Source organism: Bubalus kerabau, chromosome 17, assembly GCF_029407905.1.
Source record: "Bubalus kerabau isolate K-KA32 ecotype Philippines breed swamp buffalo chromosome 17, PCC_UOA_SB_1v2, whole genome shotgun sequence".
Taxonomy (NCBI): domain Eukaryota; kingdom Metazoa; phylum Chordata; class Mammalia; order Artiodactyla; family Bovidae; genus Bubalus; species Bubalus kerabau.
Genome location: NC_073640.1, coordinates 59,465,045 through 59,482,409, shown reverse-complemented (window position 1 = coordinate 59,482,409; position 17,365 = coordinate 59,465,045). Strand labels below are relative to the sequence as shown.

General features: G+C 51.6%; 2 protein-coding genes and 1 long non-coding RNA gene across 9 annotated transcripts; 2 read left to right on the top strand and 1 right to left on the bottom strand.

The window, feature by feature from the left end:
* Positions 1-85: 85 nt before the first annotated feature.
* Positions 86-4,052, top strand: LOC129632459 (uncharacterized). The gene is made up of 4 exons (XR_008704532.1): positions 86-492; positions 2,264-2,357; positions 2,550-2,716; positions 3,693-4,052. It is a non-coding gene; the product is annotated as an uncharacterized LOC129632459 (long non-coding RNA).
* BCL2L12 (BCL2 like 12) lies at positions 4,024-11,048 on the bottom strand. 5 transcript variants are annotated; one of them, XM_055554092.1, is made up of 7 exons: positions 10,922-11,048; positions 10,125-10,239; positions 9,771-9,913; positions 7,715-7,801; positions 7,537-7,628; positions 6,094-6,372; positions 4,024-4,243 (listed from the first exon to the last, which is right to left on the bottom strand). In XM_055554092.1, the coding sequence occupies exons 2-7, from the start codon at positions 10,229-10,231 to the stop codon at positions 4,193-4,195; spliced, it is 759 nt and encodes a 252-aa protein (XP_055410067.1). In that variant the 5' UTR covers positions 10,232-10,239; positions 10,922-11,048; the 3' UTR covers positions 4,024-4,192. The 5 variants fall into 5 exon arrangements, with proteins under 5 accessions (XP_055410067.1, XP_055410069.1, XP_055410068.1 ...); XM_055554094.1 differs by lacking the exon at positions 10,922-11,048 and adding an exon at positions 10,801-10,825; XM_055554093.1 differs by lacking the exon at positions 10,922-11,048 and adding an exon at positions 10,449-10,570.
* A 40-nt stretch (positions 11,049-11,088) lies between these two features.
* On the top strand, positions 11,089-16,733 carry IRF3 (interferon regulatory factor 3). Of its 3 annotated transcripts, none has more exons than XM_055554085.1 (8): positions 11,089-11,756; positions 12,156-12,328; positions 13,003-13,174; positions 13,261-13,328; positions 14,152-14,338; positions 14,443-14,823; positions 15,719-15,834; positions 16,501-16,733. In XM_055554085.1, exons 1-8 carry the CDS (start codon positions 11,651-11,653, stop codon positions 16,666-16,668), a joined length of 1,371 nt encoding a protein of 456 aa, XP_055410060.1. In that variant the 5' UTR covers positions 11,089-11,650; the 3' UTR covers positions 16,669-16,733. The 3 variants fall into 3 exon arrangements, with proteins under 3 accessions (XP_055410060.1, XP_055410061.1, XP_055410062.1); XM_055554086.1 differs by having other exon boundaries at positions 11,090-11,366; XM_055554087.1 differs by lacking the exons at positions 11,089-11,756; positions 13,003-13,174 and having other exon boundaries at positions 11,863-12,328.
* The last annotated feature ends 632 nt before the right edge of the window (positions 16,734-17,365 follow it).

Below are 17,365 nucleotides of genomic sequence, written 5' to 3'. Positions count from 1 at the left end.
AGTCGACGGGGATGGGAAAGACTGCCCGTCTATCGCAAGAAGCGCGACTGACGATTGGGCAGAATCTACAGGGAGTTCCCTCCCCTTCTCCAGTACCGCCTCAAAGCTTCCCGGCGGACCCTGCGCTGAGCGGACATCTTGAAATAGAACTATCACCAAAAGTACCCGCCTCTTAATAGCTGCTATTGGTTTATTAACGATGTGACGTCATGAGGCTTTTGGCCTGCCTCCACCAAGCGGGTGGCCTCAAGGAGAACGTGACGATTGGCCCACGAGAAAGGAAAGCAGGCTTTAGGCTCCAGAGATTGGCTCAAACAAACTGTCACTCATCGTCCACTCTGTGGCTTCTCCCAGCTTGTAGGGAATCCAAGGGGGAATAAGGGAGCTTGTGCCCATTTTCCTGCGGGAAAACTGAAGCAGTGAGAGGCTCAAGGAGAGGGAGGTCTTGTCCGGGATCCCGAATCAAGTCAGAAATGGGACTCAGGCATCGAGGTATTTAATCTCTAGCCCTCTACTTAATTGGTACAAGTTTTTTAAACCCAGTGACCCCACTCAAGCACTTGGCCTTTGCCAAGTCCTACCACGCTGGGAACACCCACCCCCTTCGTCTGGCCATCATGAGTCAGTCCCGACACAACTCAGTCGCCACATCCTCCAGGTAGCTTCCCTCGACCTGTAGAAAAAGTTACTTGTTGAATGAAGGTAACTGCTACTTGTGGAATGTATCCATCACCCTAGAGAGTTCCTTCACGACCCTTTCTAGTCAACACCGCCCTCTCACCCAACCCCAGAAGCAATTACTATGTTTTGTTACTATAGTGTATCTTTTCATCTTATAAAATTTCCGATAAAAGTATGTGCTCTTTTGTGCCTGTCTTGTTTTTCTCAGCATAATGTTTTCAAGTTTCGTTCATGTCGCATATAACGATTGTCCAACCCTTTTTATTGCTGAGGAGTATTCCATTGTATGGCTGGATCACATTTTCTTCTTGGTGGACATCTGGGTGGTTTCCAGATTGGGGCTGTTATGAATAAAGTGGCTATAAACCATCGTGTCCCAACCTTTCTGTAGATGTACACTTTGAATTCTCTTGGGTCAGTGTAGGAGGACATGCTTGCGTCCTATGCTAGGTGTATGTTTAACTTGATAAGAAACTGCCCCAAAGTTTCCTATGGTGTTCTACCGTTTTGCATTTCCATCAGTGATGCGTGAGAGTTCTAGGTGCTCCACATCCCCTCCAGCACTTGATAAAATCAGTCTATAATTTTAACGACTCTCCTATGTAGGAAGAGATTATCTCCTGGTTGTGAGTTGCATTATTGCCCTGACCGCCAAGTTATTCAGCACCTTTTCATGTTTTCGTGTGCTTATCCGCCATTTGCATGCTTGCTTTCTTTCTAATTTGGCTGCTTCGGGTTTTAGTTGTGCACAAGTTCCGGAGCATGTGGGTTCAGTAGTTGCTGCAAGATTCCCAACCAGGGATGGAACTCACATCTCCTGCATTGGAAGGCGGGTCCTTAACCACTGGACCACCTGGGAAGTTCCCCTATTTGTGTATTTTCTTTTGTCAAGTGTCTGCTCAAGTCTTTTGTGTATTTTTGCAAACAGAGTTGTTTTCTTATTCACCAATTGTAAACGTTCTTTATAGATTCTAGATACAGGTCTCTGTCAGGTATAGACTTTACATTTTTCTCCCAATCTGTGACCTGTCTTTGCCTTTTCTTAATGTTGTCTGTTGAAAAGCAGAGACTTTATCTGAACCCACATCTTGACCCTTACATTATATGTTGTGTGGAATTTTTTTTTTCTTTTCCATTTCTCCAAATATTTCAGCAGGGTTTTTGTGTCTTTTTTTTTTTTTTCTTCTGATTTCCAGTTAACCCAATCAATTACTTTTGCTCTTGTGTTGCTATGAAGAAGGAAAAATTATAACATTGTCTACAACGTTAGGGAATAAACTAATGTCACTGGGTATAGAGTACAGGGGCTTCCCTGGTGGCTCAGATGGTAGAGTCTCCCTGCAATGCAGGAGACCCAGGGTTTGATCCCTGGATAGGGAAGATCCCCGGGAATGGCAACCCACTCCAGTATTCTTGCCTGGGGAATTCCATGGACAGAGGAGCCTGGCAGGCTACAGTCCATAGGGTCGCAAAGAGTCGGATATGACTGAGCGAATTCCACACCACAGAAAGTACAGGCGGGAGGTCTGGGCTGGAAGCAAAACTGGGGGAGTCTCAAGTGTCAAATTCTGCATTCTCCAAGATGGCAACCACATGGGACAACTGAGTAATGGGCCATGACTAGTCTTAGCTGAGATAAGCTATGGCTGTAAAACACCAGATTCTGAAGACTTCAGGTAAGAAAAGAATCTGTAATACTTCATTCGTATTTTTTATATTGATTACATGTTAAAATGATTCTATTTTGGATAAATGGGGTAAATAAAAATTATTGTTAAAATTAATTTAACTTTTTTACTTTGCTTTCATGGGGCTACTGTTATATTCTAAATAACACCTATGGCTCATGTCATATTTCTATTGGCCAGTCAGTGCTGCATTAGGTCATAGACCACGAAATGGACAAGATCACTGGAGAGTTCGTGTGATTAGAAAGGTGGTTAGAAGACCTGAGTCAAATCGAAGAGTCGGGTGTCTCTATGAGGCTGCAATGATTCTGCTAAAACCAGCACTGGCAAGAGGCCCCCAGCCTCAGGTGAGACTGAAGCTGAGACCTTGATAGCAGCATAGGCACACCCTGAGCCAAGCACCCTGCTAAGCTGCACCCATACCCCTGACACGCAGAGACTGAGATTAATAAATGTGTTATTGTAAGCCGCTAAATGTATATGATTTGTCACACAACCATAACTGATCCATCTCCAAATGTCATTCCTGCTCTACTTAGAAATCATGGTTAGGAGACCCACCGTAGGTGTTTTTAATTAATGAGGAGGCATGTCTATTATTATACCACTAATTTTTATATTAATCTTGAAAGCTTTATTTCCACACTCGATCCTTATTTGCACTAGTTACATCCCACAAAATCATCACAAACACTGAACTGGCGAACACCTTGTTCAGCCTTGATCCTGGGGGAGATATAGGGTCAGGTTGCCACAAGTGTCTTGTCACAACACTCTCATCAACCCATCAAAATATAATCAGGTTTTCTGTGTATTTTGTTTGTAGACACATTATTTAATGTATAGTGGGCCTATTCACATTGGTCTTGCAGCCAACAGCACTATAACGAAAACGATGTACGACAAACCGTACTTAATTGTGGTACATGGCAGCCTTCCTTCACTTAGGAATGCCGGCTAGGACCTTCGGGCTATGCTTTGGGGCCCTTTGGGACAGCGAAATCAGCATGAGTAGCACAGAGACGTGGAAAATGTGGCACTGAATAGACTGCAGAAAGGATGTGTGTACACAGTGTGAGAGCTGCAAGAGGGCAGCAGCGCTGCCTCGCCCGACCTGAGCTGGAAGGTGCCCGCTGGGTCAGTCCGATCGTTTTCTGCTCTGAGCACGAGCACGCCTACCAGCGAGTGCAAAGGCACGTGAGTATTCGTTTGGGGACTACAGATAAATGTTCAAGAGTAGGCGAATTCGAAAATCCGGAATCTGTGAATACCGAGGCTTGACTGTACTTGGCTTCCTTTGTAATCCTGTACTTCTCATTTTAGGCATTTACAGACATAATTCAGTGAAGGGAGTGATAGCCCTAAGAGGGTGACAACCGCTGGTGGACTGGTAGATGAGGAGAAACCTGCAAAAAAGGCTCAGAAGGAGCGGTGTGAAGAGAAAAATGAGAAGCGGATGGTGTCCTGGATGCCCCGTGAAGGAAGAGCATAGCTTTGTTCTGGAGATAGCTGTTCAGGTGGCAGGAGTTTGTAGGTGCCTCAAATGAATATTTCCAGAAGGAATGAATCCCCAATTTATAAACTAGAGAGGTCCCTGAACCAAATCTCCTCTACTTAGTCCTTTAGTTTTTGAGAGAAAGAACACATAATAAAATACTTGAAAAAGTTTTTAATGTGAAAACATTTTAAACAGTTGTGTGGTTTTTTTTTTTGGCAAAAAAACAGGGCAGGCACCACCCCACAGCCCTGAGTAGAATAGGAAGGCTTGGAAAGAGGGTGCAGGGACATGAGGTCTGATCTTGCAGCAACTTCTGAGGGAGAGCTCAGTCCAAGGGTAAGTTCAAGTCCACGGGTGAAACTGCCAAGATGCCCTCCTGGAAGGGAAAAGTGGCGGATCCCCGTGAGTGGAGAGGCGTCCTCCACTCACAGCAGTGTCCACGCTGGCCCAGTGAGAGCAGAGACCGGGAAGGCAAGGAACCAGAGGGGGGGAGGGGACAGAGACCCAGAGAGAGGCAGACAGGGATGAGAGGTGAGGGATGGAGACCCCAAGAAAGGATCAGAAACCTGGGGTGGGTGCAAACGGTCCTGGGGGTGGGTGGGAGAGGCAAAGCCCCACAGCTGGGGTAGAGAGACTCAAAGAAGGGGAACAGAGTCCTGGGGCTTTAACAATAAAGAGCCCTGATTTTGTGTTAAAGTCCTAATTCCAATTCCCCACCCTGAATAAAGGACTTTCCCTCAGCCTCCATAAAACCAGGATAATAATCGAATCCTATAAGGTGGTTGAGGGGTATAGATGGGATCATTCCACTAAAGGCCTTGCCTGAGTACCTGGCCAAGCTTGCCTGTTATTCCTTAAAGAATAAAATGTTCTTACGACTAATCCAGCTTCTGCACTGAGCTCTGGACCCTAATATCCACCGTTCCATCATCATCTTGCATTGAGGTCTGAAGGGTGTCTCTCCCTTAACTGAACCACCTCCGATCACCTCTAACTTCTCCCCAAACCTGCCCCCCACCTTCCCCTCTACTCTGCTCTTCCTGGTCTCAGGGGACATCAGATATAGCTCTGTAGCTGCTCAGGTCGGCATCTTCGGCATCATCCGCGACTCCTGTCTCCCATTTGGTCTCCCCATCCTCTCCGTGAGGAAAATCTGTCAGGTCTATTTCCAGATTAAATCCAGAATTCTCCACTGCCCCGACCCTGGTCTGATACACCCTCATTTCCTCCCTGGACCAGCGCTGGTATCTCCCTGGGGCTCCCCACTTCCGCCCTTGCCCCCTACATTAGTCCCCGTACGGCCGCCAGAGGGCGCCCGTGACCACCCAAGTCAGCTTGCATCCCTCTACAAAGAGCCCTCCTACAACTCCTGGCTCACTGTGTGCTAGTTCTTAAGCATGATCACAAGGCCTAAAGACTTGCACGATCTGGCCGCCTCTCCTGCTTTCATCTCTCATCCTCTCCCCCTCACCCACCCTGCTCCAGCCCTACTGGCTGCCTCTCTGCTCCTCAAACACACCTAGCCAGTTTCTGCCAGTCTGTGAAGCAATGACAGCCTGGCAGTGATGAGGCCGGTAAATGAGATGGTGTCCATTAAGCAGCCAGAAATTGATGTTCAAGGGGACGGGGACAGCAGCCAAAGGTCATTTAGTCCGTACACAGGAGCCCCATCCAGCTCTGAGCCCAGCGCTGGATTTAAAGCAGTGAGCAAGCATGGTAAGGTGGGAGGGTGTGGGGGTGACTGCGACTTTAAATGAAGACCAGGGAAGGCTTCACTGGGGGTGATACCTGAGCAGATGGGCAGAGGAAGCAAGGAAGGGGGATATTGGGGAAAAGGCATTCCCGCAGGCAGTGCTGCACAGACAGACAGTCATCCCACAAAGACCAAGTACCTACAAGGATGATCCCATTTTAATCCTCACAATAACCCTTTGAGGTAGGTATTAGAGTTCTCCTGCCTTTACAGATGAGGGAATTTGTTTCTGACATAACTTTTTGTGTATACCAGAGTGGTTAAAGCTGGGCAGAGCATCTGCAGTTATCACGGCAGTGCCTGGTGTACAGTAGGTGCTCGATAAACACAGAACGGACGAACGGTGGAAGCGGGAGAACACCCGTGATGTCTGAAAGGAAGGTTAAGACTCCACCCCCGTCCCTCCCCGCCAATACACACACATACAATGACAATTAGGTAAAGAGAAGCCCAGAGAGGCTGTGGCGGCTCACCCAGCCCCCATGGGCCTGGATCCAGGGCGTGAAGCTGTGCACATGCTCTACACTGAGTCCGGCCAAGGTGCCCCCCAGCCCAGCCACGCGCCGGCTCAGCTCCATGGCCAGGGCCAGGCGGGCCAGGGGTTCCGGGGAAGGTGGCGGAGGCCCAGGGCACGGCAATGCTTGGCTTGGGCGAGGGCTGACCTCTCGGCTAGAGAAGAGTTCCACCAGGCGGCTGAAGGAACTGGCAGAGAGGCGCGCCAGTTTGCGCTGTAAGGCTGGGTCTGAAGCCAGCTGTGGGACAGGGAGAGGAAGAGCTAAGGTAAGACTCAGTCACACCCTCGTAGCTAGCCAATAGGAAGCTCGGAGGCGTGGCTTCAAGCGAGTTCTAGGTGTAACTGGCGCTCTAGGCCACGCCCCTATCCAGCACATCAGCCAATCACAAACTAGACTATAAGGTCTCAGCCAAGCTACTCCCAGCAAGATGGCCAAGAACCGGCGAAGCCAAGCCACGCCCCTGCCAAGGCCCCAACAGCCAATCAGGGCCAAGCCCTAAACTTTCTATGCTATGCTAAGTCACTTCAGTCGTGCCCGACTCTGTGCGACCCCATAGACGGCAGCCCACCAGGCTCCCCCGTCCCTGGGATTCTCCAGGCAAGAACACTGGAGTGGGTTGCCATTTCCTTCTCCAATGCACGAAAGTGAAAAGTGAAAGTGAAGTCGCTCAGTCGTGTCCGACTCTTAGCGACCCCATGGATTGCAGCCTACCAGGCTCCTCCGTCCATGGGATTTTCCAAGCAAGAGTACTGAAGTGGGGTGCCATTGCCTTCTAGCTTGCTAATATTCTAGCGACACTTCTGTGGGCTTCCCAGAGACCCGGAGGCCAAGCCAGTGTCTACAACAACCTTGCTTTCTATCATACAATGAATAAGACTGTACACTTTGCCCAAGCTCCTGAGCCAACTAGATTCCAGGACAAAGCCACAAGCCACACTCCCTCTGGCAGTCCATTTCTCCTACATTCTAAGTCATAGCCCTATATGGTCAATCAGGTCTTCAGATTTTAGATAGCTGCCTTTGGGTTACAGTACATTGGGTTGCAAAGACTCAGACGCGACTTAGCAACTAAACAGCATCAGCAGCTTCAAACCACACCTCCCACCCTCTCCCATCACCATACATTCCCTTACTTCCTCACCTGGTCCCAATTTCTTTCCTAGAATGTGTTTCTGGTGGCCACAGTCTTTGCCTATAAGCTACCCCCCTCTAGCGATCAATAAAAGGCAGTAATTTAAGGTATTGCCCTGGCTTACCCTTCTACTCACTCTTTCACTGAAGCCTTGTACCACCGTTCCCTGTCCGACCATCCAGTGAGAATGCAGATTCAGCTTCAGGTCCCAGTGTGGAACCATGCTGCAATTCCTATCCTAGCTAAAGGGAGAACAGACCACACATCACCTTCTGGTTGATGACTTCTGCCTCCTCTTCCAGCAAGGCGACCAGTTTTCGCAGCAGGGCTTCCTTCTCTGTGGGTGCGGGACCCTGTAATTCTGGAGGCAGAAGAGACTTTGGCTGGGGGCAGAACCCTGGTGACCCTTCTACCTGCATCCTTCTCCAGCGCCCCTCTGCACCTCACCTGGACTAGGTGGGGATCTCAGTTGCTCTTGCACCAGCTGTTCCAGCCGCTGGGCCACCAGGGCATAGAAATCTGGGGTAGCAGGGCCTGGAATGAAAAGAGCCAGTGATGGGTCTTTAGGAACTTTGGACCCAACATCGGGAACTTGGGTATCCTCTCCTCCCAATCATCTTGCCAGGTAGCAATGATTTCTACTTCAGAGTGGGGTAAACTGAAGACCAATGAGCAAACCTGATTAAAAAACCCCTTGCATTCTTCCCCAAGCTGGACTTAAGAGTGTTTGGACCTTGAAGATTATCCCATCTAAGGAAGGCAGACACATGGCACACCCCAGGTTAATGACCCTTAGCATCCCATTCTACCCCTTGTCCTTTTCAGGCAACTCATCACAGAACTCTTCTCCCCAGCTGTGAAATCCTCTTCAACAAAGCCCCTGCAGTAGCCATTATTAGTCTATCCAGGCTCATGTGTGAGAAAAAACCTACCTATCACTCTTGATCAAGTCCAATTCCCACCCCTCTTCATTCCTACTTTGCTACTGGAGAAAAGGGTTCATGTAACCAAAATGGCCAGGCAATTGTGACTGAAAATTAGGTCTCCTGCCTCCCTACTGGGGTTACAGTTCAGTTCAGTCCAGTCAGTCAGTCATGTTCAACTGTTTGCAATACCATGGACTGCAGCACACCAGGCCTCCCTGTCCATCACCAACTCCTGAAGCTTGCTCAGATTCATGTCCATAGAGTCAGTGATGCCATCCAACCATCTCATCCTCTGTCATCCCCTTCTCGTCCCGCCTTCAGTCTTTGTCAGCATCAGAGTCTTTTCTAATGAATCAGCTCTTTGCATCAGGTGACCAAAGTATTGAAGCTTTAGCTTCATCATCAGTCCTTCCAAGGAAAATTCAGGACTGATTCCTTTAGGATTGACTGGTTTGAACTCCTTGCAGTCCAAGGGACTCTTCTCAAGAGTCTTCTCCAACACCACAGTTCAAAAACATCATTTCTTCAGTGCTCAGCTTTCTTTATGGTCCAACTCTCACATCCATACATGACTACTGGAAAAACCCTAGTTTTGACTAGATGGACCTTTGTTGCCAACGTAATGTCTCTGCTTTTTAATATGTGGCCTAGGTTGGTCACAGCATTTCTTCCAAGAAGCAAGCGTCTTTTTATTTCATGGCTGCAGTCACCATCTGCAGTGATTTTGGAGCCCAGAAAAATAAAGTCTGCACTGTTTCTATTGTTTCCTCATCTATTTGCCATGATCTTAGTTTTTTGAATGTTGAGTTTTAAGTCAGCTTTTTCAGTCTTCTCTTTCACTTTCACTGAGAGGCTCTTTAGCTCCTCCTCTTCACTTTCTGCCATAAGGGTGGTGTCATCTGCACTTTTGACCTTACTGATATTTCTCCTGGCAATCTTGATTCCAGTTTCATCCAGCCTGGCATTTCACATGAAGTACTCTGCATATAAGTTAAATAAGCAGGGTGACAATATACAGCCTTGACATAATCCTTCCCAATTTGGAACCAGTTTGTTGTTCCATGTCTGGTTCTAACTGTTGCTTCTTGACCTGCATACAGATTTCTCAGGAGGCAGGTAAGGTGGTCTGGTATTCCCATCTCTTTAAGAATTTTCCAGTTTGTTGTGATTCACACAGTCAAAGGTTTTACCATAGTCAGTGAAGTAGAAGTAGATTTTTTCTGGAATTCTCTTGCTTTTTCTATCATCCAATGGATGTTAGCAATTTGATCTCTGGTTCCTCTGCCTTTTCTAAATCCAGTACTGGGGGTACTGGTGGCTACAAAAGTTTAGGGGCAAGGAAGCACGTGTGGCAAGAGAGAGATAATAGAGAGGGACCAAAAGCTCTCCTAAAGCAGCTCACAGAACTGACAGATAGCAATCCAGCTGGGTGTCGGGGGTGAAGGTAGGTGCTGGAGACCCCCCGGAGCTACTCCCTTAGCTGGGTGATCTTGAACTAGTTCCTTATCCTCTCTATGCTTTAAGAATCAAAGCTGCTGACCCTGCCAGTTCTTGGATGATTGAAGGAAATCTCTTACCAGGCTCTGAACCATAGCAGGGCCGGAGTGGCAGGGAGCAAGGCCGAGAGGACTCAGGGGGAACGGCTCCTCGCCTCAGGGAGCAGGGAAGACATCTTCGAAGGCGGCTCAGGAAGTCTGTTGGCTCCTCCTGGGCAGGGCTCCTGGGGAAGGGGACCTCAGAGAATGATCCCAGAAGCTCTTGGCAAGCAGTCCCTTTGTCCTCCTGAGAGCCCTTCCCTGCAACCCCCAGGACAAGGAGTAGAGCGAGATATAAAGAGGCAGGGAAGGAGACAGGCTGAGTCCAGGAGCAAGAGTTGGAGAGGGGTGCATCCCAAATGCAGCTCCCTGAGGAAGGAGGGCAACTCCTCTTACCGGGGTAGGGTCGGAATGGGGGACCCCACAGCCTCACCCTGCCTAAGGAAGGCAGCTAGGACCCTCAGCGTGTCCTCCCGGAGCCCCAGCTCTTCCGAGCCCGCCATGGGGGCACCTGTGAAAGAAGGAAATGGAGGATGGGCTCCAGGGTTCAGAGCGAAGTGAAGGCTGGGGCCCAAATTCCTAGTCTGGGAATGAGGAGGGAGCCAGGACTAATGAATCCCCAAAGAGGGAAGGGTATCCCAGGTCTTTTATGGGAGTTTCGGGGTCTGGGAGCCCCGATGCTTGTCTCTAGAGAGAGAAGAGGAATGAAGACAAAGACACCTTGATCCTGAGAGAGGAGACGTCTGGGGATTCTGATTCTTGGGTCTAAGGGAGGAGGGGTCTGGGGCCTGAGCGCTTGAGTTTTTGGAGAAGAGGGCTGGGGGTTTGAACTCCTGAGTCTAAGAGAGAAGGGTTAGGGTTGGGGCTGTGGCCTCAGACCCCTGAATCCCCGAGGAAAAAGGGCCCCTAGGGCTCCGACTTCTGGATTCTGAAGGAAGATGCCAAGAGACTGAAATCCGTAGAGGATCAAGAACTACCAATCCCAGCAGGCTTCGCAGCAAACATTCCCCTCGGTCCGTTACTGGTTCGCCGCGCAGCCTGCTGGGAGGTATAGTTCCACTCTCTGACTCACGCTAGAATTTGGGAGACTGAAGACGCTTGGATGTCGGGGGAATAGGACTGGGTTGCCCGCTCCTGGATCCCGGCTCCCTCTTCTTTCCTCCTCTCCAAGCCCGCGCTGACGTCCCGCTCACCTGATCCTGGGCCCCCGCCGCCGCCACCACCTCCTCCTCCTCCTCCTCTGAACTTGTATAAAGTTTCCTTTCTTAGGACAACTTTCCCGCGCCTGCGCACTGGTTCGGGTTGGTGAGTGCCCAAACATAGAGGGGCGGAGCGCTGGGTCCCGCCTAATTTACTTGTGACTTTCCCAGCATGCCAATGGTCGGAAAACCTAAGAAGGGCAAGGGGTGGGAGGTGAACGGACGTCACGGCTCGCCGAGCCGCCTCTTTGGTTCTGGAGTCTGTCACCCAAACGACGATCAAGCCCTTTTTATTTCGAGAAAACGAGAGAAAAAGAAGCCCCACCTCTAAAGCTCAACTGACGGGAAGTGGGGGTGTGCAGCTGAGAGTTCGAGAGCTACGGGACCCCAAAGACAGGGCTGGGCCCTGGCACCCTGCGCGCCCCGACCCAACACTTAGGTAACAAGGAAAAACTGAAGACCTGGTGGCGTCCAGGAGTGAGGAAGCGGAGAAAGGATGGGTGTGCATTGACAGTGGGGAAGGCGGGTAATCTGGGGAAAGTGAAACAAGCAGGGAAAAAAGTGAAGCAATAGCAGACGCCGAGGTCGGCTGTAAAACAAACAAACAAAAACAAACAGAAGGAGTTACAAGGAGGAGGGGAGAGGAGGCATCTATATTGACGGATCTCGGGAGAGAAGGATCACTCTGCGAATGGGAGGCAGTCCACTCTAGAAAATGGGGATATGCTCTGGGGGAGGTTGTTTGAGAGAGACTGTGGATGGTCTACGGTGGAAATGGGTGAAAGGATCATGGCGGCGGGGGGAACTGTGGAAGGGTCTCTTCACTGGGGTAAGTGCGGGGGTGGAGGTCTACAGGTCAGTAGCATCTACACCGCAGTAACTAGGGGGAGGGCGCTACCTTGAAGGTGGGAGTATCTGCACGGGGTTATGTAGGTGGGAGGGAGAGGTATTCAATGGAAGAGAGAAGGTCTACACCGGCGGAATTGACAGAAGTAGATATATCTACACATCAGAAGCTGGGGGAAAGAGGGGAGGGGTGTAAAATGAGCTTGGGAGGGAGTCCTCGCTGAATTTAGAGAGCCTCCGTGGAGGATGGGAGGTCTGTACCCCAGGAAAATATGTTAGAGACCTGCGACGTGGCCCTTGAGACGGAGGTCAGGGTGCGGAACTCTCCGACTGGGCGGGCCTGGGAGGCCGCCTGTGCCCAGGAAGTATTATCTGCGCGCAGGCCAGACCATGGGAACCCAAAAGCCTCGGATACTGCCCTGGCTGATATCTCAGCTGGACCGAGGGGAGTTGGAGGGCGTGGCCTGGCTGGGCGAGAGCCGCACCCGTTTCCGCATCCCTTGGAAGCACGGCTTGCGGCAGGATGCCCAGCAGGAGGATTTCGGCATCTTCCAGGTGCGTGCCAGCAGGGAGGGGCGGTCCCCGAGTAGGGCAGGGCGGGGCGGTCCCAAAGCGGGCGGGGCGGAGAAGGCGGGGCTAGCGCACCTGGGGCTGCCCGGTATTTATGTTGGCTGGTGGAAGTGGGTGGAGTTAGAACTCGAAAGGGAGAAGGTGGTAGGATCCGCAGACTGGTGTGGGAGAGCAGTCAGGATTGGAGTCTCCTGGTTCTGGGAATAGAACCGGAAAAGGAAGGAAATGCATCCTGGGGGGTTCAGAGGCCCCTGGGGTGGGAATCTTGGTTGTAGGATTTCTGAGGGCCGGTCTTGGATATTAGAGGCAAGACTTGGCCCTGAAGCTAAGGTTTCTTACCACCAAACTGGGATACACCGGTGGTGGTAAGCCGAGGCAGAGTGCGAGGGGCCGAGGTTATTACCGAGCGTGTCCTCGGACAAGTTGGTGGCAGACATTCAAAGGGACCTGGAAGGCTGGCTTAGCAAGCACAGGTTTTCGAAGGGCGGAGGTAGTGGGACTTGGGGCACAGAGAATCTGAGAATTTGGGGATGAAACCTTGACAAGTTAGAACGTGCCCGCGGAGAGGACGGTGTTCGGGCACGAGGAGACAGGGTTAGGACCTCTGGAGCAAGGTCTAAGTCATCTTCCCCACTATCTTGGCACCACTGGTCCCCTAGGCCTGGGCTGTAGCCAGTGGTGCCTATACTCCTGGGAAGGATAAGCCCGACCTGCCCACCTGGAAGAGGAATTTCCGGTCTGCCCTGAACCGGAAGGAAGTGTTGCGTTTAGCGGAGGATCACAGCAAGGACTCCCAAGACCCACACAAGATCTATGAGTTTGTGAACTCAGGTGTGCTGGGAGTGAGGCTTCCCTTAGAGGGATGGGATTTCGAATGTCCCCAGGGCCGCTACTACACTGCCCACTTTTCTCCATAGGAGTCAGGGACATCCCTGAGCCAGATACCTCTCAAGACAATGGCAGACACAATACCTCTGATACCCAGGTAAGAAGGCTCCCCAACCATGCTGCCCTCAGCCTCTACCCCATCTTCTCTCTGTGTCCTCACCAGCCTGCCCAGATGTCATCTTCTTCCCCTGGGACCCTCACCCCAGGCTCCATTCTCTCCCCTGCAGTCTGTCCCCAACCTGACCCAGGTCTGCCCCTGACCCTTCCCTGTTCACAGCCCTCCCATGGCTTCCCAGCGCCATCATCAAGAGAAACCTCAGAGCTTTCACCAGGCATTCGAGGCCCCAATCCACTTTCCAGGATTTGACAGCTTTCCTCCTTGTGCAGGGTTCTCTCAGCCTCTTGTGAGCTCAGAACCTCACTATCCTTGATCTTGCTGATGTCTGTGCCGGGGAAAGTCCTCTCTGAAATTCTGAGACTTCTCTGCCCAGGTCTTCTTAACAAAGCATTTATCTGGCTGCACCAGGTCTTAGCTGTGGCATGCAGACGCTTAGTTGCAGCATGTGGGATCTAGTTCCCTGACCAGGGATGGGACCCGGGCTGCCTGGATTGGGAGCACGGAATCTTAGCTACTGGACCACCAGGGAAGGCCCTCTGCCCACGTCTTGCTTGCAGAGCCGGTTCCTCAGGTTGGAATTAGCTGCTCCCCTCGGGCCATTGTAGTGCCCAGCATACACCCAGGCTGTCTGTCCTTTACTGTGCTGGTGGCTGTGTCTCCCCCCAGGCTGGAAGCCCCTTGAGGGCAAAGCTCAGGTCTGTCTCCTCTCTGGGTCTCCACATGGCTGAACACAAAGCTTGGTTAGTGGGAAATCTCCAGAAAAGGCCATGGAAACACCTGGATCTTTATTTTTCCTGTCCAGGAAGACACTGTGGAGAAGTTACTGAGTGACATGGACTTGAGCCCAGGAGGAGGGCCCTCGAATCTGACTATGGCCTCTGAGAACCCCCCTCAGTTCTTGCAGAGTCCCGACTCAGACATCCCTGCTCTTTGCCCAAACTCGGGACTCTCTGAAAACCCCCTGAAGCAGCTGTTGGCGAACGAGGAAGGTGAGTGCCAGCTGCGGGGCAGGAGGGGCCAGGACCCGGGTCGAGAATCCCCTCACACCCTCTCATTCTCTCTCCCCCTTCACCTTATGGCTGCTGTTGCTCAGATTGGGAGTTTGAGGTGACTGCCTTCTACCGGGGCTGCCAAGTCTTCCAGCAGACTGTCTTCTGCCCTGGAGGCCTGCGGCTGGTGGGATCAGAAGCAGGGGACAGGATGCTGCCTGGGCAGCCAATACGACTGCCGGACCCCGCGGTGTCCCTGACAGACAAGAGCGTGACAGACTACGTGCAGCGTGTGCTGAGCTGCCTGGGCGGGGGGCTGGCCCTGTGGCGGGCCGGGCAGTGGCTCTGCGCCCAGAGGCTGGGGCACTGCCACGTGTACTGGGCCATAGGCGAGGAGCTCCTCCCCAGCTGTGGCCACAAGCCTGACGGCGAGGTCCCGAAGGACAGGGAAGGAGGTGTGTTCAACCTGGGGCCCTTCATAACAGGTGAGTGGCACAGGGCCTTCACTCTGCTGTGGAAACAGGAGGCAACAGTGGTGAAAATCTCTGGGGTCAGGAGGTTGGAGATTGAATTCAGACCCTGCGGCTCTGCTCGTGCTTGAACCTGGGGAGAAGGATGGACTGCTCTGAACCTGTGAAATCTGCAGACTGTCTCCTCCCTCTCCTTACCAGCCTGGAGGTGGCAGGGGGTTTAGGCCCAACATACAGAAGCCACTCAGGGAATTAGCTGCCAAAGTTGTTATCATTATTACCAATTGTGGTGGAAAGACAGATGCAGGAGAAAGATACCCTCTAGAGGCTTGCTATCCGAATAGACCTTTGTGCAGGAATGCAAATAGCACTGTATTTGCACTGCCCAGCTTCGTATCCACTAGCTGCATGTGGATGCTCAGTATTTAGATGAGGTGAGTGAAAATGAGGAAGTGAATTTTAAGTTTTATTTGATTTTAATTAGATACAATTAAAACTTAAATAGCCATGGCTTATGGCTACATAGTGGACAGTGTGGGCTTGAGGGGTTAAAGAGCAGTTACCACCACCGATCTGGTACTCCAGAACCACTGAGCATCCTTGAGGAGGAGAATGCCCCTCCTGGGCCTGTTTCCCCATCCAAAGGCTGGGGCTCTGGGCAGGGTGGAGGGTGCGGTGGGGTTCACCTTCCAGCCCCGTCTTGATGAGAGGGAGGGAGGAGGAACATTTAAGCTTGTGCGTAAGTGGAGGGGCTTTCCCCAAATTAACAGCCCCCAGTCATGGTGGCAAAGGTATGCCGGGCTTTTGATCAGGAGAGAAGGTAAGGATGTTAATGAGGTTTTGGGGCAGAGGAGAGGGGCAGGTAGAAGGTCTTCTTCCCATCCCTGACTCTCTGTTCCTTGGCCCCCAGATCTGATCACCTTCATTGAAGGAAGCAGACGTTCACCACTGTATACCCTCTGGTTCTGTGTGGGGCAGTCATGGCCCCAGGACCAGCCATGGATCAAGAGGCTTGTGATGGTCAAGGTACTGCCAGCCCCAGGCTCCTGGAGCTGAGGGGTGGATTTTAAAAGGGAGGCTGCTTCCAGAAACTACAACTCCCATAGTTCCTCTGGCAGTCTCTGCAACTGCAAGTTCTTCCTCAGGGGCTTCTGGGTGTCCCTCCAATGGCCTTTCTCCCAGAGCCAATTTTGAGTTCGCTCAACCATGTGGAAGTTGGTGGACTACAAGTCCTAGCAGCCTGTGTGAGGTACTTCAGTTCCCAAGAATCCTTCTGAGCACCAGCTGCTGAGCCCTAGCTTCTAGGAACCCCTTCAGCAGCCTTAGCCCTAGTTTTTGTGGCCTCCCTTGGTTGCGGGAGAAGGGGACGACAGAGGACGAGATGGTTGGATGGCATCACCAACTTGATGGACATGAGTTTGAGTAAGCTCCGGGAGTTGGTGATGGACAGGGAAGCCTGGCGTGCTGCAATCCACAGAGTTGCAAAGAGACTGACACAGCTGACAGACTGAACTGAACTAAACTGAACTTGGGTGTGAATATGGGGAAATCTACAACTCCCAGCAGGCCTGGGCCTAATGGTTCATCCTGGGTTACAGTGGGGGATACTGGGATTTGTAGTCTACTCAACCCCATCCTGGGTAGAGGATGGTGTTGGCTGTCTCCTGACAATTTCTCCCCCATCTCCCACAGGTTGTCCCCATGTGTCTCAGGGTTCTTGTAGACATAGCGCGGCAAGGGGGTGCCTCCTCCCTGGAGAACACTGTCGACCTGCACATTTCCAACAGTGACCCCCTCTCCCTCACCCCAGACCAGTACATGGCCTGCCTCCAGGACCTGGCCGAGGACATGGATTTCTAGGTTGCTGGGGAGGCCTGAGCCCGAGCCCTTCACCTCGACCAATAAACTGGTTCTGGCCATGGTCATCACTGTGTGTCTGGTGTTCAGTGTCCCTGGGCCACCCCTGACCCAAGCAAGGGGTTATTCCTCCTTAAGGCCTGTTTATCCACCTGTGCAAGCCACTCACATCGTAGGTGCTCACGGCCTAAGGGCCAGGCACTGTGCAGGGGGCAGCTGACACTTTACCTCTCTTCTCTGGGACCTAGTGAGTCACCCGTTTTAGAGACCAAGACACTGAGTCTTGGAGAGGAACAAAGGTCACAAAATAGGAAAACAAGGCAGGTCAGAATCCAGGTCTCATTCTTAAAATGGCTGCTCTTTGAGGGTGGCCTTTAGGCTCAATTTGGAACGTCCATCTTGCCTATAAACAGTTCAAGCCAACAGCCAGAGGCAGAGACTCTGTCAAGAGCCTCGGGTGCCGTTTTCAACTCCTGCTGGGCAGGCCAGTCCTTTCCCTTTCTGGGCCCGGGGCCCCCTCTGTGTGGGCCTGCAAGGGCCAGTTGTAAAGACGTTCTGACCCACCCCATGGGCTGGATGCCCCCACCTCGCCTCATCACTCCTGGTTCTGGGTAACAGGGACTGATAGACGGGGGAGAACAGATACACGTGTACGTATGGTGAGTCCCTCTGCTGCCCACTTGAAACTATCACAGCGTTG

Coding starts and splice junctions, on each gene's coding strand:
- BCL2L12 (XM_055554092.1), bottom strand. CDS start 10,231: ATGGCGGGCTCGGAAGAGCTGGGGCTCCGGGAGGACACGCTGAGGGTC. Junction 9,914..10,124: donor CCCATTCCGACCCTACCCCG/GTAAGAGGAGTT, acceptor CCCCTTCCCCAG/GAGCCCTGCCCAGGAGGAGC. Junction 7,802..9,770: donor CTGCTATGGTTCAGAGCCTG/GTAAGAGATTTC, acceptor TTTTCATTCCAG/GCCCTGCTACCCCAGATTTC.
- IRF3 (XM_055554085.1), top strand. CDS start 11,651: ATGCTCTGGGGGAGGTTGTTTGAGAGAGACTGTGGATGGTCTACGGTG. Junction 11,757..12,155: donor GGAAGGGTCTCTTCACTGGG/GTAAGTGCGGGG, acceptor ATCTGCGCGCAG/GCCAGACCATGGGAACCCAA. Junction 14,824..15,718: donor CCTGGGGCCCTTCATAACAG/GTGAGTGGCACA, acceptor CTTGGCCCCCAG/ATCTGATCACCTTCATTGAA.